This window comes from Meles meles, chromosome 2 (assembly GCF_922984935.1).
Source record: "Meles meles chromosome 2, mMelMel3.1 paternal haplotype, whole genome shotgun sequence".
Classification (NCBI taxonomy): domain Eukaryota; kingdom Metazoa; phylum Chordata; class Mammalia; order Carnivora; family Mustelidae; genus Meles; species Meles meles.
Genome location: NC_060067.1, coordinates 107,768,448 through 107,795,584, shown reverse-complemented (window position 1 = coordinate 107,795,584; position 27,137 = coordinate 107,768,448). Strand labels below are relative to the sequence as shown.

The window sequence follows — 27,137 nt, the reverse complement described above, 5'->3', positions numbered from 1 at the left end:
TATGGTGTGGCATTAGCAGCAGCACATGGGCAGCTGGACCATCCAATGTTCTTATTGTGGGAAGAGAGCAGTGCATTACAAAATGAGCAGCAATTGCTTATTTAAAATCTTTCTGGAGTAAAGTTGTCAATGCTCCTAAACCTCTCATGATACTTGGATGTTGGTTGAGATCTCCTTTCCCAAATCTACAGAAATATGTTTCTTCCACAAATATTTATCACTGATAATAATGTTAATGTTATTTAACTTTTACTGTGTGACCGTCATTATGCTAAGTATTTAGTGTGCATGATTAAAAATAATCCTCTGAAAAAGAACATGAAATTGGCCCTGGCCACAACTGGTACAATGCAGAAATTTACTGCTGTTCTTTCTCTGTTTGTCCCTTTTTCTTCCCCCAGTGATGGCACACATCCTTTTTACTCATAACACTAGGTACCAGGCACAACAATCCTTAGAAAGAAACTCATTTAAAAATTTGTACTTATTTATTCTGTAACCACTTATAGACTGACAGGAACAAGAAACGGAACTGATTTGTTTTCAGTGTTTTTTTTTTCCCCAGTCGTCATATTTCATGTTCTTGTTAAGACATCTTTCCTCATATTGTAGACAGAGCTCGGATGGAGAGTCAAGCCTTTTCCACTGTGGACTGCCTTGCTGCTGGGCAGGAAGAACTCATCCTCTTGCAGGAGAAGGTCAAAAATGGGAAACTATCTATGGATGAAGCGCTAGAGAAATTTAAACATTGGCAGATGGGAAAGACGGAGCTGGAAATGATTCAGCAGGTAATACTGACCCCAGCAGGTAATACTGACCCCTTCTGGAACATTCCCTCACTTGCAGAGCCTCTCTGTAAATGTCTTTACAAGAACTCAGGTAACTGTTCTTTTGATTTTTAACTAGTCACACACACACAAAAAGGTGTTTTTGAACTACCAATTAAACATTTCATGTGCGCAATGTGTGCAAAGCATGGGTGAACTCAGTGCCGGGACCCAGTGTATCAGTGCTAATACCTGATCACCTTACAAGGCTATTTTTAAGTTAGTGAATGTTTTGTGAATCTCATTGCTGAAATTAAGGTGAAACATCTTACACTAACATGTGCTCAGCACTCTGAAGAGTGCACTATATTGACCAGGCTTAAAGGGAACAAGAAAATAATTTAAATCATATCAGGCAATAGTTCTCAATGAAATATAGTAAGTTTTCTCTTCTCTTCCCCTTAACCTTTAGGGGAAAAAAACCTGTATATGTCAGTCAAGATTTACAGAGAAATGCTGCCAAGCATATTAACTTCAGATAAGCTTGTCTTCTATTAATATAACATACATCCTGAGAGGGTCTTAGAGTAGATGGTTCTGAGATGAGCCTGGAAACAATATATACCATGTATACCCCATGACATTCCTCAGTGAGGGGTATGAAGACCGTATTCTGTTTTACCCCGCAGGCCTTCCTACTCCCAAAATAGTCCAACAGTTTTTTCTTCTCATCACAGAAAGCCCCAGTGCCATAGAAACCAGTTCTCCGGAAACTGATTGAATACATTTAATTAGCTGGTTTAGGCCAAAGTGCAAATAATAATTAATAGCTTAATATACTCCCTTTCCCAAGAGATCATTTTGATTGAAAAACAATGCTTAGGAAAACATTTTTAAACAACAGAAAAATGAATCCCCAGTGATAACATTTCAAACAAATGGGCACAGAGGCGGAAGGTGTTGGGGAAGGAAACTTTCCCAGCACCTCTGAGATCATTCCTTCTCAGAAGTCACCTGTCTGGAAGGGCAGCTCTGGTTGTGGGTGGTGGCTCGACCTGAGCCGGATTATGCAGGGCCAAGCTAGGGCAGTTGTTTTTCCAAACAAATGGAAAGAAATACGATTGTACAGTTTTGCGACTGATTGTCGTTCGTGATCAGAATGACAACAGGGCTTCTCAATCTGTGCCCATGCCATCACCGTCAAAGTCCCTCTCCTCCTGAAACGGGTAAACTGTGCCCAGATGTAGACCTATACAATCACTTTCCTAGCACTGCCAGCAAGTTTTGTTGAAATAAGTCAATTGTACCTCATTCTCCTTGGTCCATAAGAAAGTTGACAATTTACAGTGATCCAACCAAAACACCTTCTTAGCAATTATTTCCCTTGTTGTTTTATTAAAGTCCCGGTTGGTTTTATTTTGTTTGTGTATTTATATTTAATATTGTCTTAGCAAGAATTTAAGGCGGCCTGTAACTACTTTAAGACTGACCTGACTGTCCAATATATAGGGGAAATGGGATAATGAATACGGTTATTGTTATGCAAGACAAAACAAAACAAAATTTAACCTATAAATAAATGTAAGAACAAGCACAGCACTAAGCCTGTTTTCCATTAGAGCTAAAAGTTCAGTGACTCTTACTGAATACTGTTTGGTGTTCAGTCCTTTTCCTTTTTTATGTTTCCAGTGTTAATGAGATATAATTGCCTATAACACTGGGTAAATTTAAGGTGTACTACCATGTTGATTTTACACACTTACATATGATCACCACCATAGCGTTAACTAACACCTCCATCATGTCACAAAATGATCATTTCTGTTCTAAGGTGACAACATTTAATAGCTACTCTCTTAGCAGCTTTCCAGTATATAATTCTGTATTGCTTACTATAATCTCTGTGCTGTGTATTGGATCACCAGAACGTATTTTCTTTTAACTGGACATTAGTACCCTTTGACCAACTTCTCTTCCCCTCCACTCCCCGGTACCTGGTAACCACCACTCTACTCACTGAGTCCGGTGTTTTTAGATTCCACATTTAAACAATATCATACCATGTTCTTCTTTCTCTCTGACTCTTTTCACTCAGCATAGTGCCTTCAAGATCCATTCACGTTCTTGCAAATTGCAGGATTTCCTTCTTCCTTAATCCATTCATCCACTAACAGGCCCTTAGGTTGTTTCCGTGTCTTGGCTATTGTGAATAATCCTGCAGTGAACATGAGGGTGCAGCTATCTTTTCAATATCCTGTTTTCATTGTTTTCAGATATATACCCAGGAGTGGGATTACTGGATCAGACGGTAGTTCTATTTTTAATTTTTAAGAAGCCTATTGTGGCTACACTAATTTATATTCCCACCAATAGTGCACAAGGATTCCCTTTTCTCCACATCCTACTGACACTTGTTACCTCTTTTTTTTTTCCATTTTATTTATTTTTTCAGCGTAACAGTATTCATTCTTTTTGCACAACACCCAGTGCTCCATGCAAAACGTGCCCTCCCCATTACCCACCACCTGTTCCCCCCACCTCCCACCCTTGACCCTTCAAAACCCTCAGGTTGCCCCAACCTCCCACCCCTGACCCTTCAAAACCCTCAGGTTGTTTTTCAGAGTACATAGTCTCTTATGGTTCACCTCCCCTCCCCAATGTCCATAGCCCGCTCCCCCTCTCCCAATCCCACCTCCCCCCAGCAACCCCCAGTTTGTTTTGTGAGATTAAGAGTCATTTATGGTTTGTCTCCCTCCCAATCCCATCTTGTTTCATTTATTCTTCTCCTATCTCCCTACCCCCCCATGTTGCTTCTCCATGTCCTCATATCAGGGAGATCATATGATAGTTGTCTTTCTCCGATTGACTTATTTCACTAAGCATGATACGCTCTAGTTCCATCCACGTCGTCGCAAATGGCAAGATTTCATTTCTTTTGATGGCTGCATAGTATTCCATTGTGTATATATACCACATCTTCTTTATCCATTCATCTGTTGATGGACATCTAGGTTCTTTCCATAGTTTGGCTATTGTAGACATTGCTGCTATAAACATTCAGGTACATGTGCCCCTTCGGATCACTATGTTTGTATCTTTAGGGTAAATACCCAGTAGTGCAATTGCTGGGTCATAGGGTAGTTCTATTTTCAACATTTTGAGGAACCTCCATGCTGTTTTCCAGAGTGGTTGCACCAGCTTGCATTCCCACCAACAGTGGAGGAGGGTTCCCCTTTCTCCACATCCTCGCCAGCATCTGTCATTTCCTGACTTGTTAATTTTAGCCATTCTGACTGGTGTGAGGTGATATCTCATTGTGGTTTTGATTTGTATTTCCCTGATGCCGAGTGACGTGGAGCACTTTTTCATGTGTCTGTTGGCCATCTGGATGTCTTCTTTGCAGAAATGTCTGTTCATGTCCTCTGCCCATTTCTTGATTGGACTGTTTGTTCTTTGGGTGTTGAGTTTGCTAAGTTCCTTATAGATTTTGGATACTAGCCCTTTGTCTGATATGTCGTTTGCAAATATATTCTCCCATTCTGTCAGTTGTCTTTTGGTTTTGTTAACTGTTTCCTTTGCTGTGCAAAAGCTTTTGATCTTGATGAAATTAGATTGGCGGCAGACTTATCCACAGAGACCTGGCAGGCCAGAAAGAGCTGGCATGATATATTCAGAGCACTAAATGAGAAAAACATGCAGCCAAGAATACTCTATCCAGCTAGGCTATCATTGAAAATAGAAGGAGAGATCAAAAGCTTCCAGGACAAACAAAAACTGAAAGAATTTGCAAACACCAAACCAGCTCTACAGGAAATATTGAAAGGGGTCCTCTAAGCAAAGAGAGAGCCTAAAAGTAGTAGATCAGAAAGGTACAGAGACAATATACAGTAACAGTCACCTTACAGGCTAATAATGGCACTAAATTCATATCTCTCAATAGTTACCCTGAATGTTAATGGGCTAAATGCCCCAATCAAAAGACACAGGGTATCAGAATGGATAAAAAAACAAAACCCATCAGTATGTTGCCTACAAGAAACTCATTTTAGATGCGAAGACACCTCCAGATTTAAAGTGAGGGGGTGGAAAACAATTTACCATGCTAATGGGCATCAGAAGAAAGCTGGGGTGGCAATCCTTATATCAGATCAATTAGATTTTAAGCCAAAGACTATAATAAGAGATGAGGAAGGACACTATATCCTACTCAAAGGGTCTGTCCAACAAGAAGATCTAACAATTTTAAATATCTATGCCCCTAACGTGGGAGCAGCCAACTATATCAACCAATTAATAACAAAATCAAAGAAACACATCAATAATAATACAGTAATAGTAGGGGACTTGAACACTCCCCTCACTGAAATGGACAGATCATCCAAGCAAAAGATCAACAAGGAAATAAAGGCCTTAAATGTTACCTCTTTTTGATGATAACCATTCTAACAGGTGTGAGGTGATGATACCTCAGTGTGGCTTTGATTTGCATTTCCCTATTGATTAATGATATTAAGCACCTTTTCACATATGTGTTGGTTCATATGTCTTTTTTCGGGAAAACGTCTGTTTACTTCCTCTGCCCATTTATTTCTCTGACCATTTTTAAACTAGATTATTTGGATTTTGCTGTTACATTGTTTGAATTCGTAATATATTTTGGATATTAACCCCTTACCAGATAGATGATTTGAAAATATTTTCTCCCATTCTGTAGGTTGCCTTTTCTTTCTTTCTTTTTTTTTTTTTGATTATTTTTTCTACTGTCAACACCCAGAATAGCAGAAAAAGGAATATCCCTATTTTCCCAACATATGTACACACTCATTCCCCTACGCTTTTCAATATTACCCTTGTAGTTTGCAAAATATTCATTTATACCCTGAGGATAAATCTATCAGGGTAGCTGTGATGTTATGTTATTGTTGACAGAGGTGTTATCCTAAGAAAATAAGAGGGGAAATGGCACAAACATAGAGTTTATAATAGAAATGTTTCTAGAGTCCTGAAGACCCATGTAGAACCCCTGGCTTTGAAGGTGAGATGGTTGAGAAGGTAGAAAACTTGCCTTTCACCCTCCCCACTGCTGCTGATAATCAGTGCGTGCCTACAGGAGAGTGTTTACTCCACTTACAGAAGAGGATGTTTACGGCAATGAAAACAACTATCCATTTAGGAAACATGATTTCTCAGTTCCAGGGGTAGCCTGTTTTACATTTTGGTTAAAATGATAATAGGTGTTCATTGTAGCAGGTTCTGGAAAGCAAAGAAAGATCACAGATGAGCTAAGAAGGGGAATCCAGTTATGTATAATTTGCTTCCAAGTTCCTGGTTCTTAGAAGGAATTCATGAGAAAGATTGTGCTCGCAGATGCTGGAGATGGGCTCAGGCAGTAGCACATCACCACTGTGCCACACTTTTGCTTCTGGACACCAGATAGCCAAGATAGCCCCCTCAGGAGTTAGATTGGGAAAACAGCAACCACAAGAATTGGACTTGAGTCCCCAAGCTGACTCTATCACTTAAAACTGTGTGTTTTGGGGAAATTATATAACCTTTCTGAATCTCAGTTTCTATATATGTAAAATGAGAGGATGACTTATATACTTCATGAGTTTGCAAGAATTAAATTAACACATTTAAAATATCAGGGATGGTTGGTTGGGACACTGTAAGTACCTGATTAGTGCTACATAGTCCTGGTGGTCCTAGTGACAGTAGTTAGTGTTCTCATCTTGATCGATGACTAATTTGTAAACCTTCCCTTGTATTTTCTGGTCATTTCCTCATTAAGGAAAAACTACGCCAACTGCGAGATTGCATTATTGGGAAAAGGCCAGAAGAAGAAAATGTGTCTGGTAAGTAAGATTTGTCTGTTATTCCTTTGTCATTCTGAGAAAGGAGAAAATGCAAGGACTGTGGAGTCGAACATGTTTGAATTCAAATCTTTGCTCCCTCACTTCCCCGCCGCATGACTGGACAGCATCTAATCCCTAGTACTCAGGTTCTTCATCTGCAAAATAGGAGTAATTATAGATATGTCTGGAAGTGGTTGTGTAAGTTAGCATCTAAAATATTTTTCACCTTCTTTGACCCATAATGAACCTTCAATAAATGCTAGTTTCTTTCTTTTGATTTCTGTGAAATTTGCAAATAAGATAATTCCCCTCTAGTTTTTTATATGTATGAGCCATTATACAGAGTACTGAATTATTAAGGAGTCATACTTTTTTAATAAGGTTGAATATTTCTAATATAGTCAGTTCTCACAAATTGTCCACAGGTGGATCATTTTAAATTGTAAATCTCAGGTTGCTTTCCCCTGTAGCCAGCATGCTTCTTGGCAATGCAGATTCCCCTTGCTAATAATTAACAGTTGCTCTCAAGGGGGGGGGGGGGGAACACTCAATTTAATGTTAATACAAACCAAACATTATTAAGATGGTAAATCTTCTCCAAAGATAAACAGCACATTCCAAAATTGGAAATAAATTATGTTGTCACAATTGGACCTCTCTTTCCCCAAGTCCTTACTCCTGCACAGATAATTAAAAACTGACAACCACTAGCAAACCTTAAAATTTCCATCTCTTCCATGTTCAATAAGATTGCATAGATTTACACTACTGCTTCATGTTGAAATCTACCCTGAAAGAGTTTATTAAATTGGTATCTGCTTTTCCAAGGAAAATTCTGTAAGTGCTCTTAGAAATGTTTTCTAAAAACAGAAATATACTTTCTAAAATAATTAAATTCACAAATGCAGGGCTGATTTACACATACTGAGTTCTATAGATCTCCATCCTAATGTAGCAAAATATTAAAATTTTAACAATATATCAAATTATAAAATATATAAATACCTTTACTAAGGAACATTAGGTAGTAACAGCTAATATTTGACTATTTACTCTAGACTTAATGTTATCTTTTTAGTTTCATATAATAATCCCTCGAGTTAGACATTAGTCTCCATTCATAAATAAGGAAACTGAAATTATAAGAAACTAAAAAGCCCAAAGACATACAGATTAGAAACGTCAGCTTATTTCTTTTTTAATCCAAAGTCAATGCTTTTAATCATTGGTGTCTTAATTAAGAATTGGCTAGTTCCTCTTCTAACCAAAAGTAGTACCAGACAAACCCTCCCACTGTATAGAACACTAACAGTGGGCAAAAATATGAGGCAGTTGATTTCAGGCAGTAGGCATTTAGTAGCCTAAGACTTAATTCCAGTGACAAAATATAGAAGGTGACTCTAATGATTGCCCAGGAGACTGATTTTCTGACTATAGTCTGTGCAAAGCAAGGCAGTCTTTTGACATGAGGAGGGAAAGATCAGAGTTCAGGGCAGCCAAAGCTTCTGCAGTGTGTGTGGTGGGTCCCTGAAGAGGTGATAGCTGTGTAGAGAGGTAGCCTCAGGGACCACAAGTCTGTGGCCAAGAGATGAGCTGTCCATGTGTAGGGCAAGACCACTCAGACACAGGATAACAGACAGCTACTGGGACACTGAAAGCAAAACAAGACACTAGATGAGCAGAGCCAGGGAAAGGCCATACTGGGGATGTTCTTGCCCTGTCAGAGTGAAAAGATCTCCTTAACACTTTGTTAGAACACCTGGCACCCTGCTGTGACACCCAAGAGATGTAATGACTAAAGGCCATGACTTCTCCTCTAGAGGACCTCCTCTAGACCTGCCTTAACAAAGCCTAAAACCAAGGCCCTACAAGGTTCACATGGAAGGCAGAGTTTGTAGGCTCAGTCCCACTGGGGGCTTTAAAAAACACCATGGGCTATAGGTCAACACTGGTAAAGGCATAAAACTAGGCCTATACAAGGCCATGCCAGTCATCAAACTGCCTGCTAAAATGAGAACCTACATTTACTACTTATAAGAGGAATACTACAGAATCCAGAATATACAATTGATTGTCTATAATGTCCAGTTTTCAATTAAAAAAAAAAAAAGGAAGATATACAAGATGTAGGAAAATGTAATCCATAGAAAAGAAAAAGCCATCAATAAAAATTACATCTAAAATGGTACCATTGTTAATCTTAACAGACAAAAGACTTTAAGACAACTCTTATAACCACAGTTAAATTAACAAAAAATATGGTGTTAAGGAGTGAATAAATAGGGAATCTATTGATATTTACAGAATACGACATGGGAAAAATTAGGATACCTGTTTGTTTAAGGTGTATAAGGAAGGTTTACCAAAATAGAACATATGCTGGGATATTAAAAAAGTTTCAAAAGATTGAAATCTTCAGAATATGTTCTCTGAAAGATTTCAGCCTTTTGAAATCTTATATTCTCGTACCATGACAGAAAAAATTAGAATTTAATTAGGAAATTAGAAATGTTTCAAAGTCATGAGGAATTAAGTACATTTCAAAATAACCCATGGGTCAGATAAGAAATCACAAGAAAATACTTCAACCTGAATGATAGTGAAAATACAGCATATCAAAATGTAAAGTGTGGAATGCAACTAAAATAGTACTTTAAGGTAAATTTATGGCTATAAATGGTGTAGGAGAAAAGAGGAAAAGCTTAAGATCAGTGATCTATATTTCCACTATAGGAAACTGGAAAATAAAAAGCAAACTCAGTTCAAGAAGAAGTAAGAGGAAAACTAGAAAGATCAGATTAAAAATCAATAAAAAATGAAAGAGAAGAACAATAGAAAAATGAACAAAACCAAAAGTTAGTTATTTGAAAACATAACTAAAATGGATAAAACCATGACAAAAATGAACTGGAAAAAAGGGAAAACAAGAGTTACCACATCAGGAAAGTAAAGTGAGGCTATCATAACAGAACCTACAGATATTAAAAAGATACTAAGGAAATATAATTAACTTGTTGCCAATATATTTAACAACTTAGATTAAAAGAACAAATTAATTAAAAAAACAAAACTTACAAAGCAAAAATAATTACACTCCTGTGAACATAATATTTTACATAGTCAATAGGCTGAGAAGGAGGCAATAAGAGCAGAACAAAATGAACCTGGAGGTGTTACAAATACATAACATATCCACACTGAAGGGAGGCAGAAATAAATTTAGAAAACAGTATATTCCAAGGATAGAAACAAAAGAAAAAAAATCAGTACATAAAAATGCATTCTGTACTCCAGTTAGTAGGTTTATTTCGCTATATGGGTATAGTTTAGCAATTTTAAAACTACCATTTGTATATTCTAGGATTGAGTAAATAAATAAATGTATTATGGGTAGTAAGGGACAGGCTTCCTATTGTCAGAGAGAGGAGTAACTACTAAGGAAAGAAGGAAAGTTTGAATGAATCTTTTGGTTCTACCCTGGAGTTGGAAGTAAATGTAACAACTCATGTTTGTTAATATATATATTATAAATTATAGAGAAACATAGTTGTATGTATAAACCTATGCATTTCTTTAACCCTGTCTGCTGAAAAGACCTAGAAGCAATGACAGCCCAGCACCAATGAACGCATCTCACACCTAGATCTTAGTTTATAAAAGCAAATGGCCAATTATCACGTGAAAATATGCTCAATGCCATTAATCATGAGGAAAGTGCAAATTAAATGAGATATCAATACACACCAAATATAATGGCTAGAATTTTTCGATATTGCCAAAATGAACTGATTTGGCTATGGAACAACTGGATATGCATTGCTTATGGAAGTGTAATGTGGTATGTTGGCTTTAAAACAGTTAAATGTGCACCAACTTTATGGCTAGGCTAGCCACTTCTAGGGATTTTTCAAAAAAAAAGAAAGAAAGAAAGAAAGAAGACATTACGTGTATCCAAAGACTTGCTCACAAAATTCTTAGCAGTTTCATTTATAATGTCCAAACCAGAAAAAATCCAAATGTCCAATAGAAGAAGAGATAATTATACTAGAGTATATTCATACAGTGGAATACTACTCAATAACAGAAAGAAATACCTACTATTAACATGAATGAACCTCACAGGTATTATGCTAACTGAAAGACACCAAACGTGAAGGAGTACATGGTTTAAGATTCCATTTATCTGGAATTCTAGATAAAACCAATCTATAGCAATAGAAATCAGATTGGGGTCACTAGAGGTAATGGTGGAGTGAGGATTGATGTCAGGGGGCACAAGGGAATTTTCTGTAGAGAGAAATGTTCTCTATCCTAACTGGGTGATGGGTACATGGCTGTATATATTTGTCAAAAGTCATAAGCCTATATACTTTAGAATGTTTGAGTTGTACAATACATACTGAATAATGCTAATTCAAAAAAAGAATGGAGTAGCTCAGGCTAGAAGAATCCAAGCAGAGGAGCGAGTTTTATTAAATGTCTAACTTATCTAAAATCCTAATACCTTGGGACAAGCATCAGAAGGAAAAAAGACAAGAGTAGTAAAAGACAGGGTTTCACACTGTGGACAGAAACCAGTACATTTTTAATCAGACTGCGAAATTTCATAGTCACATCAAAGACAAGAAGTAGTCAAACAATTAAAAGAAACAAAGTTTAAGATAAATGTTGAGTCAAACTCAATAAATGTCTCTTTCTATTTTCTAGATAAACTCACCATTGTACACTATCCAAATGGTAAGTTTTTGGTATTTACTAAGAGTTTCAGACTACTGAAAGGTACATGGTAAACTAGTTTCAAATATTAATGTAAACCTAATATGATTATGCAGGTCAGGGCAAAAACTCATATTGATTTTCTATGTATATGCAGAACCACTTGACATCCAAAATAACTTGGGGATGATTCTAGAATAGCAATGTAGAGGCATTGTTACAGAGTTAAAAAAACAAAAACAAAAACATGTGCTTTGAACCCTGATGGACCTAGCCCTTCATAGCTTACCAGTTACCACCTTTGGCAAACCATTTAAACTCTTTAGGCCTCAATTTCCTCATATGTAAAATGGAGACAAGACTTCTCCCTTAGGGATTGTTATAAAGGCAGTTGATGATGTATAAATGGGAGCTGATACTTGATAAGTGGGAGTTACTGATACAGGAAGTAAAATTGGAATAACACTTGAGAGGGAGATGCAGTTTAGTGTGGTAGGGAGGAATGTGTGCAGAAAGTTGTCAGGGGTCAAGAGGAGCCAGGGACTAGCTGGGAGCTCTGAGTAACCTAGGAGCAACCACCTACAGCCCGAACCAAAGCAGTGACCATGGGAATGGAGAAGAGCGATAGAAGTGAGCCATGTGGCTAGAATGGAAAATGGAAAGCCTGTGGTAAAGGCAGAAGGAGCGGTGGCCAATGGGGAGTAGTAGGACCAAGTTTTCATTTAAAAGTGTATTTTGAGAAGACATCTAAATGGCCAACAGACACAAGAAAAAGTGCTCAACATCACTCAGCATCAGGGAAATACAAAGCAAAACCACAGTGAGATACCACCTCACACCAGTCAGAATGGCTAAAATTAACAAGTCAGGAAATGACAGATGCTGGTGAGGATGCGGAAAAAGGGGAACCCTCCTACACTGTTGGTGGGAATGCAAGCTGGTGCAGCCACTCTGGAAAACAGTATAGAGGTTTCTCAAAAAGTTGAAAATAGAGCTACCCTATGACCCAGCAATTGCACTACTGGGTATTTACCCTAAAGATACAAATGTAGTGATCCCAAGGGGCACAAGCAATATCCAATAGCCAAACTATGGAAAGAACCTAGATGTCCATCAACAGATGAACGGATAAAAAAAGATGTGATATATATATATATCACATCTTTTATATATATATATATATATATATATATATATATATATATATATACACACATATATATATGTATATATATATATAACAGAATACTATGCAGCCATCAAAAAATGAAATCTTGCCACTTGCAGCAATGTGGATGGAACTAGAGGGTATTATGCTAAGTGAAATAAGTCAATGAGAGAGAGACAATTATCATATGATCTCTCTGATATGAGGAATTTGAGAGATAGCGGTAGGGGTGGGGTTGTAAGGGGTAGGGAGAAAAAAAAATGAAAGAAGATGGAACCGGGGAGGGAGACAAACCATAAGAGACTCTTAATTTCAGGAAACAAACTGAAGGTTGCTAGAGGGGTGGGGGTGGGAGTGTTGGGGTGGCTGGGTGATGGACATTGGGGAAGGTATGTGCTATGTTGAGTGCTGTGACTTGTGTAAGACTGATGATTCACAGACCTTTACCCCTGAAGCAAATAACACATTATATGCTAATTTTTTAAAAAGTGTACTTTGCAATTGGCTGGTTATGATAAATGGGGGAAAAAATGAAGATGGCAGTGGCATAATCTAGTTGGGTTGTTATTCAAAGGTGCTAGATTGTGCTTAAGCAAAAGCAACTCCTCAGTCCTATAGTCACCTATATGGGGAAGAGAAATTAACAGCACACTTGCCAAGTGCACCTTTTCAATATGCCCCTTCCTATCTCTTCGGTAATTTTTCCCTTTACCCATATCCTACTCAGAGCATGTATCATTTTTTTTAAAGTACTGAATGAATGGATCATTAAATATGTGAAAGACAGAAGAAATAGTAACAGAGTTCACATTTCTAGGTAATGAAAATGCCCGCAATGAAAATATGTCATATAACATACCCTTCCACAATAAGGTAGGTTGTGTTTATGTTAATTTTTATAAAATGCAAAAAAAACAAAAAAACAACTTTGTTGAGAAAGAATGTAAGAGCCTTCTGTCTATGCTTGGAAAATTTTAAACAAATATGATCAAAATAGGTTATACCCACTTTTGTGTGCAAATTACTGTATGAGCAGTAATTAAGGAAATTGACTATTTAAGAAAAAAGCAAAGAAGGAACTCAAAGGAAAAAGGCACCAAAGCCAAAGTATAGCTGAATTTACCACGTACAGACCAAATAAATCGTAGAGTAGTGATGGTTACATGTTTTTTGTTTGTTTGGTTTTTTGGTTGGTTGGTTTGGTTGGTTGGTTGGTTGTTATTTTAGCAATGTAATATGATGAATCTATTTGGACCACAATGTATACTATCCTTAAAGTCTAGTTGAGGAAAAAATGTAACCCCAAAATATTGTTCATGTAAATAGCCTCACTTCACATGTAGAGTTAACTGAAAATGAACTGCTAACAAGAAGCTAGAAATAACATGAAGCAAAGAGAGCCAGCATTGAGAACTAAGACTAGTTCAAGGTAACTCTGTTAATGCCCTGGCCTTGATTTCTTCAAAATCAAGCATGTTATTCCAACTATCTATATATGTGATGTAGGAAGCTTTCACTATGGCCCAGGATCATGCAGCAGCTGGATTTCTTGCTAAAATCCAGAATTAGAGCCCATGGTAAGATCTCACAATAAATCAATTTTTAATAACCCTTTAAGCTCACCTCGTTTTGTGTAAATCATAAGGAATCCTTAAAGTCATTTGCCCTTAAGAACTGATTAACAGATTTGCATTTCTGGATCATCCTGTGGGCAACCGGTGAGCTATAGACCAAAGTCTAAAGAGTATGGACCCATTAAATTCACTGAGCAGGAGCAGAATCATAGGTACCACTGAGTCCTCTGAGTTTATGAAAATATCCTGGTCAAACAAAGATCCTTCTACAAGTTCTGAATGACTGTACAACCATGGCATATTTTTGGAGAACAATATTTGGGGTAAGAGAAAAAGAATATAAAGTCAGAGCACTTAGGCTATTCTCCCTTAAAATGGAAATAAAATTTAAACTCAAAGACTTTGCTATTGGTGAGCTTTACAATGCTTCTTTCCTTCAAAGATGGAGGAACGTCTTGCCAGTTCCGTCTATGAAGCTATTTTCCAACGAAAGGCAACTATGACTTTATCATGTTTCTTTGTTCCACCTTAAAATGGAGAAATGCTAGCTCTGTATCTTTTTCTTTCTTTTTCTTAGCTTCCTACTCGACTCCAAGTTGAAAAGGAATTTGGTTTCTGTTGCAAGAGAGATTACTAAAGAAGGTAAAATATCGGTTATATTTTTAAGAAAGCTTAAAGCAGGCTTATTAGAGACCTAAAGGAATCATTTGTCTAGCAAACAGAATACTTTAAATATTTCACTGTCTTCTCCTGAAATGATAAACATGTGTATTTTTCAAGCTAAAGGTGATTGTTCCTTAGAAAAATTTATGTATAGGGGTGATTTTTTGCTAGCTAATCAATTTTGATTGATGATCCATTATTCACTAATACATTTCTGTGATCTCACTTTCAGGTTATTATAATGAAACCCAAAAATCTGCAGACACTGTGCTTTCTGAGCGAAGTAAGCTTGCATTTGGATTGCCTGCTGTCTTCAGGGAAAATAGCATACGATGAAAGCAGAAGCAAACCTCTGGATTTCACAATTTGTTTTTGCCACAATTTATTGGCATTAACTTGCTTCAGATAGGTATATTAAGATTCAAACTGAATGCCACAGAGCAGTTGTATTCTTTGACAATTCTTGCATTTCACATTGCATTTTGCCACTGAAGCAGCTGTTTCCCATTTTGAAAATTAAAGGAAAACAAGAGCAGAGAAGTAAAATGCTCTGTAGCAAAGTTACTGCGCCTGTTTGAAGCACTAACCTTATCATAAGTTGACTCCTCTTTCCTTAGAATGACCATGAAAATACAAATTTGTTTCATACATACTTGCCTTTTAAGTGACTGGTCACTTTCCTGAATTTCAGCCATTCAAACTTCTAATTATTATTGTCACCTCATGTTTTCAGAAACCTTCTCTTAGTGCCTATTTGCATATAACCTTGAGAATATTATTTTTTAATTTTCCATATCTCAAATATACATTTCAAAAACCTATATTCTTTATTAAAAGGCTTACACTTTCAGCAATGTATTTCTTAGAAACAACTTACTAGTTTAGAATAGAACAGTTTTATCATTCTATGATTTTCCATGTACAATTCCTGCAAATAAAATTAAGGTTTAAAATTATGTCTGACTTTCCAAAATAAGTGTATAATAATTAACCATTAAGTTCCTCTGCTCACCAGTTTACAAAAGGAAGGCTCCTGAAAAAAAATTTTAAACTCATTTAATTTCACTGCTTAAGCCCCACAAAGTAAACACACAAATGATTTTTTTCTAACTTCTAAACAGTGATAAGAATATCTAAAGTGATTCTACAAAACATTAATCACAGGTTTCTCATGACTATAAGCATTCTCAAATAAGCTCAAGTTCTTTTTTTTAATATTTTATTTATTTATTTGACAGACAGAGATCATAAGTAGGCAGAGAGGCAGGCAGAGAGAGAGGAAGGGAAGCAGGCTCCCCGCTGAGCAGTGAGCCCGATGTGGGGCTCTATCCCAGGACCCTGGGACCATGACCTGAGGCTTTAACCCACTGAGCCACCCAGGTGCCTATAAGCTCAAGTTCTAAAAAATAATAGAGATGTTTGATTGATCCCTAGCAGACGATGCTTTGATGATGACATTTGGAAATCTAGTCTATGGTTTCACATCTAAGCTTTCGAGAAGTGGCCTGCCCTTCCACACACAGTGATTAATTATATCCAAACAATGATTACAAATCCCCCATTTATGTGGGTTGTCCCACCCAAAGAGTTCAGTAAACCAATGGAAAAACTGTTTTTATATAATTTTCTACATCTCTAAATTGAAATATATGTCTCATCTCTCAAGTAGAAACCTCTATATTGGCCTGTGACTGATACCTACAGTTTCATCAATGGCTTTATTCTTATTAAAAATGTGAAATCCAGTGACAGGTAAAATGTCAATGTTTCTAATTATAAAGCAATTGGATTATCTCTTACCTGAGACTCAATTAAGAGTGGAAGAAGGAGATGAGGCTTGAATATTATTCAGGTCTTTAACATAGATGGAAATTGAAAATCAGGGCCTCTGAACACTACCTTTATGAACTGAGCGAACTCGGATTAAAACTATGGCAAAAAAAATTCCCTTTAATAGCCTCTTTCCTGAGATACTCTGGCCTTTGAAATCTTACCACTTTATCTTGACAAAGAGACCTGGAAAAAAAAACCACAAAATAGCTGAAGTCTTCCTCATGTTTCCTCTACCATGGCTCCTCCCATCCTTCACTGCTTTGGGAGATGGTTAGATAAGGTTGGAATTGGGGGATCTGGAGGAATCCATATCATTATGTGTTGCACTGGAGGATGAGATGAAAAGTGGAGAGAATGCAAACGTGGAGGAAGACTAATACAAATTTAAGAGTGATCCCAACTGAAAATGCCCCATGGAAAAGTGGTTTTTCATCTCTGGACTCCATCCCTAATATGTAGAATACTGTCCATTAACTTTGAGATGCACAACAGAAGCTTTGCATTCATGCTAGAAGAGAGGAGAGGTCAAGGCGAAGGGCAAGGAAATAGAAAGATGTGGACTTTCCTTGGAGATTTGGGGCACTTCTCAGAGACCCCTAACCATTGAAAGAAAGGAAAGACCTACATGGGAAGTCTTTTGAAGAGTTTGTGCTGATTCTTGTAGCCTGAGCAGCCAGTAGCTAATATACCTTATCTTTCCCATCATTTCTCTCTTAAGTCGGGTTTGTTTCCAAGCCATTACTCCTAACTTTGGCCAAGTTAAATTTACCAGAACTCTGACTTCTAAGGACATTTCAGCTGGTACTGAATGTTATCAGAGTTTTATGTTTAATATTAATTCCCTTATTTTCTACCATGTCAATTTCCTTATTCCTGTGGTTCCTAACTGGGCAATTTTGCTCCCCTTGCCCCAGACTTTTGGCAATATCTGGCAATATTTTGTACTGCCATAACTATGGAAAAGGTGAATCTGGCATCTAGTGTGTAGAGATGAGTGATGGTAATAAAAGTCCATAATATACAAGGCAAAGAATTAACCAGTCCAAAAATCTCAACAGTGCCACGGTTGAGAAGCCCTGATCTAGACTAGACAGTAAAATGGGATTAACACTTAAAAGAATGTTGTTAAAATAAAAACAGCTTTCTACAGAATTTTCTGAAAGTAGAAACCCCTATGATAGCACAATGAATGGCTTTGTTTTGAAGCGTGTATAGCTTAAGCTTAAATGGATCATTAAATACTCAAAAGAATGGATGACTCCAATATATTTTCACAAATCTAACATTCAATTATTCTGCCAATGGTGGTGACTCCAATTTTTAGAAAATGAGACTGTTCTCAGTATTCTAATGAAAATGACCTTGAGTCATCATTATATCCTACTTGTACAATAAGTATTTGCTCATCTGAGCTCCTTCTAGTTCCCTATAAAGCGAAAGGGTCTGATTTTAATAACTTGAACTTACCTGAATTTTACTGCATATTGCTGTTCTAAATGGGTAAATATTTAAGAGAGATATCTGCATCATGACCTGATCTACTCTGTCCCAGCTGATTGACCCAGAGCTAGTACGAGGCCCTACTTGCTGCCCTTTCTGTAGCTATTCTTGCCAGCCATTTTGGCCTGCCTTTTGTGTGGGGCAGACCTTGAAAGGCAGGGATTACCATATAAAAGACAACAAAAGGTAAGATTCTCAATACGATATACCTCAAATTTATAAATTACAGCATATGATTTCTTCAATATTTTCATCTTCAAAATGTAGACAATAAATACATCCTCTTTAATTTTCATGGTTACTAAATGACATCAGATATTTACATGAGGAGTGCAGTACTTCATTCAAGAGCATGAGCTTTGAGGTAAAACTGATCTAGTTTGAATATTGGCTCAGCTATGTCCCAGCTCTGCAAAACCAAGCCAGTTTTCAGTCTTCTTGAGCCCAATTTAATCATGAGTAAATGGAGATAATAATACCAATGTTATCATAGATTGAGAATTAAATATAAGGAGATCATCAATTAATTTATGATCCAAAGAGGACGCTTTTGGGGGCACCTGGCTGGCTCAGGTCATGATCCCAGGGTCCTGGGATCGAGCCCCGCATCGGGCTCTCTGTTTGGCGGGGAGCCTGCTTCCCTTCCTCTCTCTCTCTGCCTGCCCCTGCCTACTTGTGATCTCTGTCTGTCAAGTAAATGAATAAAATCTTAAAAAAAAAAAGACAATTCAAAGAGGACACTTTTGTTGGTAAAATAGAATAGTGTTAATGATTACAATAGAAAAGCAAGTGTAAACTGGGACCACTCCAGGCGTAAAGTTGGAATATGTGGTCAGTCTACTTAAATGAGGTATGAGTTCTTAGAATATTTTGATCAAGGAAGACAGTTTGCAAGAAAATAATCCTCTTTGAAATATGAATATTGTTGTGATACACTGGGCTGGCTCATTATTTGACTGGATTTTAGGCACAGTCTTAAAGCATCTGACTCAAATCTGTATCATTTTCAAAGACAATGATTTCAAAGCGTTGAATGACCACCTGGATCTCCCAGAAACATCAAAAGCCTCAGTGGAAAAACCCATCAGTGGTAAAGCAGTACAGCAGTGTTTCCCAAGTTGTGTTACAAAGAATTCATGGATATTGCATTAAAAAGGGGCTCAGTACAAAAAAAGGGGGGGGGAGGAAGGGGAGTTCTGTGATCAAGTGACATTTGAAAGCTCTATTTATTTTAGTCCCTTTTAGAATAGCATGTTAGACATCCAAGTATTGAAGACTAAGTAATCCTGAAATAAATCTATATAGTTTGAAAACTACTGACTTACATTTTGTGTAAATGTAAGCTGGCCTCATTTCCCACATAATGGTAAAAGAAAAACTGGCTGAAAGATGCCCACAGTGTTGTGTTTAGAAGGAGCCTGAAACCTGAGTTTGATGGAAAACTGTGTCAAGACCAATTAAAGATGTTTGCCATAGATGGATGTTGTCGGGGGGTGACAGGAGTGGTGGCGTGCACAATACTTATTTGGCATTCAGGATTTGCACTTGGTTAGTATAAAATAAAATACTACATTCTGACTTTTGCAAATAACTAAAGTCAGTTTCAGCCAGAATGAAGATCACCTGTCTTCAAGCAAATGAATTAGTAAACATGTCTGAGACTAAAATACTGTAATTTCTGTATAATTCTTTGCTCATATTCAAGTCAACATCAAGCTTGATTCCACGCAGAAATGGAGTAAGACCATTTGGAAATGTTGTGCACTGAAGTATAGTAAACACTGAAGCAATTTCTGTGTCCGTGGAAACTAGTGGGATAGTTGCTCTCAGATAGCCTTTTTGCCCTGTAGAGTAGTGTGACTCTTAGAGAAACTAGCTCTCAGCAAATCAACCAACAATTTCTTATGGATTATATCTTCCATTCTCAAGGTGTGAATGTACAGGATATATCAACTATAATAGAGACGGTACAGTTTTGCCCCTAACACTTTCTCTTTTTTTCATATGAGCAAAAGAACAATGGATTCCAGAAAGTATGAACTGATGCTGCTTTGTCATTTATGCCTGGTATTTAGTGAAAGCATCTACAGTCACACTAAGGAGCCTTACGCACCCTCACAAAACATTGACAATCTGCCCCAATGTTATAAAATGAGGAGCTCTATAAATCAGACATAGCAAGTCATGCCCAGTACCTCACAGATCCTCTGCATAGGCAGACTTGGGAAATCCCAGCAGATGACCTGTCATTAACAATGACATTGAAGGACATAGGAAACTTCCTCACAATCACCGTATGTTCTCCTAGCCTGGTTTCTATCTACTATGGTATCTTGATTATTATGCTTTTATTTTACTTTATTTTATTTTATTATTTTATTGCATCATGGTAAGTACACTTGAGGTGAGAAGCAAGAATAGCACTCAAGATAGGGAACGTATCTAGTGCAAAGACCCCAAGATCAGAATGAATGACACATTTTCTGAAAATGGAAGTAACACCTTTACGTTCTTAATCATGTCCCCCCCAAAATTCACATTGCCATCTTAATCCCCAGTACCTCATAATGTGACCAAATTTGAAGACAGGGTCTTTATAGAAGTACTTAAGTACTAATGAGGTCCTAAACCAATAGGACTAGTGTTCTTATAGAAGATGAAATTTGGACACAGACATATACTGAAGGAAGATGATGCAAAGACAGGGGAAGATGATGGCCAACTACAAGCCAAGGAAAGAGGCCTGGAAGACATCTTTTCCTCAAGGCACTCAGAAGAAACCAACCGTGCTGGCAGCTTTTTCTCCAATTTCTAGCCTCCAGAACTGTGAGAAAATAAATTTCTATCATTTAAGCTATCCAATTTGGATAATTTGCTATGGCAGCCCTGGAAAACTAGTAAGGTCAGTGTGCCCGAGACATAGTGGGTAAGAATGAGAGATATGAGATGAGTTTGTAGTACGAAGTCAGAGAAACATCATGTAAGAAGTTTGAATTTTATTCTAAGTGTAATGGGAAGCCAACCAAATGTTTTAAGCAGAACAATTCATTCCCACTGCAGAACAGAAAAGGGATTGCAGAGAGTCAAGAATAGTGGTGTGGTGACTAGCCGGGGATTTGTGAGGTATTCGATGGTGGTGGCTTAGACTAGAGTGATAATTGAAGTGATAGAGAAGGCAGATTTTAGACATATTTTGGTGGTAGAGGCAACAACACTTGCTGATGGGGTTGATGTCAGTGTAAGAAAAAAGAATATGGGTGATCCCTGAATGTTCTGACTTGAGAAATTTGGTAGGTGACAATATTTGCCAAGATGGGGAAGACAAGACAATAACATTTGGTGAGTTATATGACATTGGACAAGGTAATTAATGTAATTCTCAGTTTCTTCATGGTAAAATGGAGTGAATCGTATGCCATTTCACTGGGTAGTTGTGAAAATTATATAAGCTATGTTTATGAAACACCTAAAACTTAGTAAATGCTCAATAAACATTGAATTATCATCAGCATCAGCATCTTTAATCTGTTATCTTGAAATACAACAGGAAATTAGGTAAAGCTGGATTCAGTGTCATCGGGAACATTATAATCAAATGGTAATATTCCTCCTTCTACTAAATACAGAAGATAAAATTTTATTTAAAAATAAATTTTGGATGATATGTCTAAAGCCCTTTAATCCATGGACGCCTGTGTCATATTCTGACAAAGTTAAGCTTTAGACACTTGTGAATGTAAAAATAGTTTGAGAAAGTTTTCCTGATGTTTCTGTTTACCTTCCCAAAAAACTTACTGTAGGCTATCATGAATCTTCAAAATCAGGGTGTCTGGGTGGCCCAGTCAGTTTAAGCACTTGCCTTTGGCTCAAGATCATGATCTCAGGGTCCTGGGATGGAGCCCCACATTGGGCTTCCTAGGGAGTCTGCTTCTCCCTCTCCCTCTGCCCCCCCCCCACCCCAGGCTTGTGCACCCTCTCTCTCTCTCTCTTTCTCACTAATAAATAAAATCTTTAAAATACACACACACACACACACACACACACACACACACACACACACACCAGACTAAGTGTGCTAGATGTGGACTTAGCATCCATTTTCATCCTCTTCTGTGAAGCCCCCTGTATTAAAGGGCTTGGGAGGCAAACTATGCATTTGTCAGTCTCCCCTGAAGGAAGGTGTTATGTGTGATATACATCCTACCAATGAGATAGTCTCTTGGGAGATCTGGAAGATGGAGGTGAGACAGAGAGCACCTCCTACTGCTGTGGGGACTGGCCAGTACAGTAGACCCACATTGGTCTCTGTGGCCAGCAGGATCCTCATCTGAGGCTCTGGTCACCAGCTCTAGGAGCTTGAGATGATGGCATCAGAGATGATAATGGGCACAAGCTGCTTCGTGGCCACTGAATTTGAGCTACAGTCATGTTAATCTGAACTAACTCTTAATTCTCTGAAGGATCCCATAAGGTCTTAATTCCCTGTATTAGATTTTTTTTCCATTTTATTTATTTTTTCAGCGTAACAGTATTCATTGTTTTTGCACAACACCCAGTGCTCCATGCAAAACGTGCCCTCCCTATTACCCACCACCTGTTCCCCCAACCTCCCACCCCTGACCCTTCAAAACCCTCAGGTTGTTTTTCAGAGTCCATAGTCTCTTATGGTTCGCCTCCCCTTCCAATTTTTTTTTTTTAAATAAACATATAATGTATTTTTATCCCCAGGGGTACAGGTCTGTGAATCGCCAGGTTTACACACTTCACAGCACTCACGATAGCACATACCCTCCCCAATGTCCATAGCCCCCTCCCCCTCTCCCAATCCCACCTCACCCCAGCAACCCCCAGTTTGTTTTGTATTTGACTGAATGTTTCCTGTTTCTTATGAATCTCTGACTGGTACATTGAGTCACATCAAGAGTCTAATTTAACTCAGTTTTTCTCTAATAAAAATTTTATCTGATAACGTGATTCTTCACCAAAATATTTTAGTCTAGTTACCCTGCTGCTTAATTCACATTTCAAGCACTCGATTCACATTTCAGGTGCTTATTTGATGTTTTTTAAATGAATGAATATTATCAGATCACCTTCTCGGTTACCCTTTTCATAAGACAATGACATTCCTCTGGTTATAAATTCAACTTCCAGGCCAATCTAATACAAGATTCCAATTATTCAGGTGTCTATAATCAATATAAAATCCTTTTGAACTTTATATAATCTAAGCATGTATATAATAACATAGCATAATTTTAGGTAACTTAAATACCAGTGTTGCCACGGAAGCAATCAAAGTTTTATTCACCATCTACCCACTTGTAGAATTTAGATCCTCCTTAAGTTACTTCTCAAGAATATTTAGTTAAATAAAATGACCCTCATTAAACTCACTTTTCTTCAAAATCTAAAAATACCAAATTACAAATTCAGGAAGAATTTCACTTACATCTACAATCAAGGTACCACCATTAAATTATTCATTGGTTAGTTGTTCTTTTTTTTTTTAAGATTTTATTTATTTATTTTACAGTCAGAGATCACAAGTAGGCAGAGAGGTAGGGCAGGGACAGGCTCCCTGCTGAGCAGAGAGCCTGAGGCGGGGCTCCATCCAGGGACCCTGGGATCATGGCCTGAGCAGAAGGCAGAGGCTTTAACCCACTGAGCCACCCAGGTGCCCCTGGTTAGTTGTTCTTTTGTTAGCTCTCTTCTTCACATAAAAATTTTAGATTATGTTGAATATGATCATTTCCTCTTTAAATATGTTCAACCCTCATTATTAATAATCTTATAATCTGACTTAACCATACTTTAGAGGTTCAGATTGCAGAAAAACAAATTTTAGAAAACCTGGTACCAACGGAAACATTTATCAGGTCTGTGGCTGTGTTATAACTTTCTCAGCTTTGAAATATAGTGGATACACAAAAGGAAACAAATGAGGGGAGTTGATGAATTGAATACTGCTGACCCATGACCCGGCTAGTGTGAGTAACAGTATCATTTGCTCAGATCTGTTTTCCTTCCTAAACCATGAGGCTGAGCAGAGGAAAGCAGTCCTGACACCAGTGCTTAAGACAGTCTTATCTATTGGATGCAGTGGTTCCCAGAGGAGACTCAAGACAGACTTCTGACCTATTCTGTTCACCTTGGAATTAGACAGTAGGGTTTTCTTAAGACCAAGGGCCATTAGAGGTTTTATGAAGAAATAACAGACAGCTGGGAATAAGCTCTTCTTGAAATGATGCTAGTTACCTGGCAGGTGCTGAGCACCATAGTTTGATGACTCCCAAGGAAAGGACATGACCTTATCAGGGTTACCAGAAAAGTGTGTACTAATCATTTGGTACATTTTTACATCTCTGTTCTTCACAGAGAGGGGAAGCATTATATTGGGCAGTATGCTCAGCATCCTTTATTAGAAATAAACTGAACTTTTACCTTTAAAATATCTGTACTCTTCTTCTGTAGCCAGCAATCCCATCTTCATGATAGGCATCTTTGTAGTTATTTGGAGGAACCCTCATGATAATATATCACATGTGCTTCTGCTGTGTCTGCTGCTAGCAGCTTTGTGAAGACACTGTTCCTCCTAAGATAACTGACTGCCACCCACAGGTGACCCACTTGGTTCTCAGCCAAAATTTCATGGGAATAAAAGAAGATGCCCTTTACCCAGTTTGGTGCAGTCCCCTGGACCCAGAAGATTCTCTACTTTTTATTTAAAGTTTTCCCATGGTTTGTATAAACATAGTAACTTCACCTGCTATAAAAAACCAAGCCCCTAAAGAATCAGATGCCACCCCCTTCCTTCCGTTGTCCTTACATAAGAGAATCCCGTTACAGTTTTTTCCTCTCAAAATTTGTATCTTCTAATTCCGTGTTTTAAGATTATTTGTGTTTGTTACAGACATTCCTTCTAGTACTGATAGCTGATGGGTAACTTAGAAGACAAAGCCCAAATCTTGCTTTTTCGTGAATTTGAGATTCATTTTAATCCCTGAGAAGTTGATTGTTTTAGTTTGGTGCCATAGGCTTTACCTTCCTGCAGCAAACATTTGTCATATTTGGTGATCCGCTATCTGGATCTTTCCTCTTCCTATTGGCACTGCAATCATTCTTCTGAGAAAATTCCTAACTGACTACAGTTTTCACAAGAAAGTAATTCCAACCTTCTCCCACTGCAGCCTCCCACTTCATAAGCCGAGGGTGGCAGATTCTTCCTCAGCTCACTCTTGGCACAGCCGGGTTCCTAAATTCAATCAGACATCCATTCCTGAGATGGTTGAAGTCAGACTAATCATGCGGTGGGGGCAGACTAGAGGTCAGACTGTTCCTGTGGCATGACCTTGGCTGCAATTCTACCGGCTCTTCCCCCAAAGGATCCGTGATTCCCATCCATTTTCCTAGCCCAGTCTTCCAGTCTCCCATTTATTATGTCACTTCCCAATATCTTCACAGTAAATTCCTATTTGCTCTACATACTCTAGATTGGAGAAATCAAGACACATAGATTTTGGATTGAACGTATTCCCTCCCCCGCAAAGATATGACGTCCTGACCTCCAGTACCTATGAATGTAACCTTATTTGAAAATGGTAATCAAGAGTAATTGGAGTAATCAAGATAATGTGAAGTCACACTGGAGTAGGGTGGGCCCTTAATCCAGTATGAATTGTGTTCTTAGAGAAGAAAAGAGACACACACAAAGAGAAAACACTGTGTGAAGACCCAGAGACAAGAGTCTTCTGTGAAGACACTGAGACAAGAGTGCCCTTGAAGTGCTGCAGCCGCAAGCCAGGGACTGCCAAGGACAGCTGACAAATCACCAAAGATAAGAAAGGCAACAGAAAGATCTCCTTTGGAGGTTTCAGAGGGAGGGTGGCCCTGGCAACATCTTGATTTCAAATTCCAGGGCTTCAGAATTATGATAGTGTATATTGAGGTCTGTTTGTGATAACTTTGTTACAGCCTAGAAAATATATAATTTCAATTCTCACTAATGACAATTATGTACCATTGGTTATAGTATTCACTCAAGAAACTCATCATATTTCTCCAACACATAAATACTTTCCTAGGGAACTGGTCATATAAAGTTTTTCACCTGTTTAACCCCAAATTTTGCATAGAGTATGCCTCTAAATAATCCAGTTAATACATGCAAATGAACAGCAAGCACTGGGCAAAGTGGGATTACCCTAAGTGTTTTCTGTCTTACCTTCTTCTCCCCAACACTTTTCTCATTTTCTTATCTACTCATAAATAAAATGTCCCTCATGCCATCAACAGAACACTTTCTAAATGGTCTATAAATATTTACTAAAAATAGCTCAAGTCTCCGACAAACCAAGAGTTACATGTTATACAATAGCACAGGAGTTTTGCAAGATCTGGATTTTCACCATGACAACACTACCACCAACCCCGAAATGTTTATAAATAAGGAACACAGGTGTGACATTTCTTTAGTTCTAGTCATATTCAATGTACTGTGAATGATTAAGGCCACTAAAATGGAAGTATATTAAAACAAAAAGGACAAAGAGATATTCATAACAGAGGATGTCCAGAAGGAGCTTAAATAGTACATGCAACTCCCTTATCAGCTGACCAGACAATAATCATATAATTAAAGTAGCCAATGATTAGCTTTTTAAACTTCTTTGAAGTTTTGTTATATTTTATTTGACAAAGTCCTATCTGACTGCAGAATACTAAGCAAACAAAAGTGAGTGTTGTAGGTATTGTGTTGGCATTTTTATTCGATACTGAGCTTTTCATTATATATTATTTCCTCAATCATATAAAAATTCCTCGAATTTCTTTCTGATACTGTTATTTGATTTAGCAACTGGATAAAAGCAGCTGAAAGCACTTCTTGGTCTTAAATTAGAGTTGGCTATGACAAATGTTCCTACAAGAATATAGGATGGATCCCACACATTTATCACAGCATCTGGGCCATGTTTGTTTCTGTAGGACAGAGGAGAGGGTAGGAAGAATTCTTATGTTGGTAAACTAGAAGTCTAAGAATTACACTTGCCATCTGGGACTG

At 37.7% G+C, this 27,137-nt stretch overlaps 1 protein-coding gene across 3 annotated transcripts in view; it reads left to right on the top strand.

Annotated features, from left to right (window-relative positions):
* BANK1 (B cell scaffold protein with ankyrin repeats 1) overlaps positions 1-15,668 on the top strand; it is a 306,359-nt gene extending 290,691 nt beyond the window's left edge. For 2 of the 3 annotated variants that reach the window (XM_045987184.1, XM_045987175.1), the window contains exons 12-17: positions 613-788; positions 6,559-6,622; positions 11,330-11,359; positions 13,324-13,379; positions 14,658-14,722; positions 14,976-15,668. In XM_045987184.1, coding sequence (XP_045843140.1) covers positions 613-788; positions 6,559-6,622; positions 11,330-11,359; positions 13,324-13,379; positions 14,658-14,717 — 386 coding nt within the window. In that variant the 3' untranslated portion in view covers positions 14,718-14,722; positions 14,976-15,668. The remainder of the gene's footprint in view (positions 1-612; positions 789-6,558; positions 6,623-11,329; positions 11,360-13,323; positions 13,380-14,657; positions 14,723-14,975) is intronic. The other variant, XM_045987189.1, reaches the window with a different exon arrangement.
* The last annotated feature ends 11,469 nt before the right edge of the window (positions 15,669-27,137 follow it).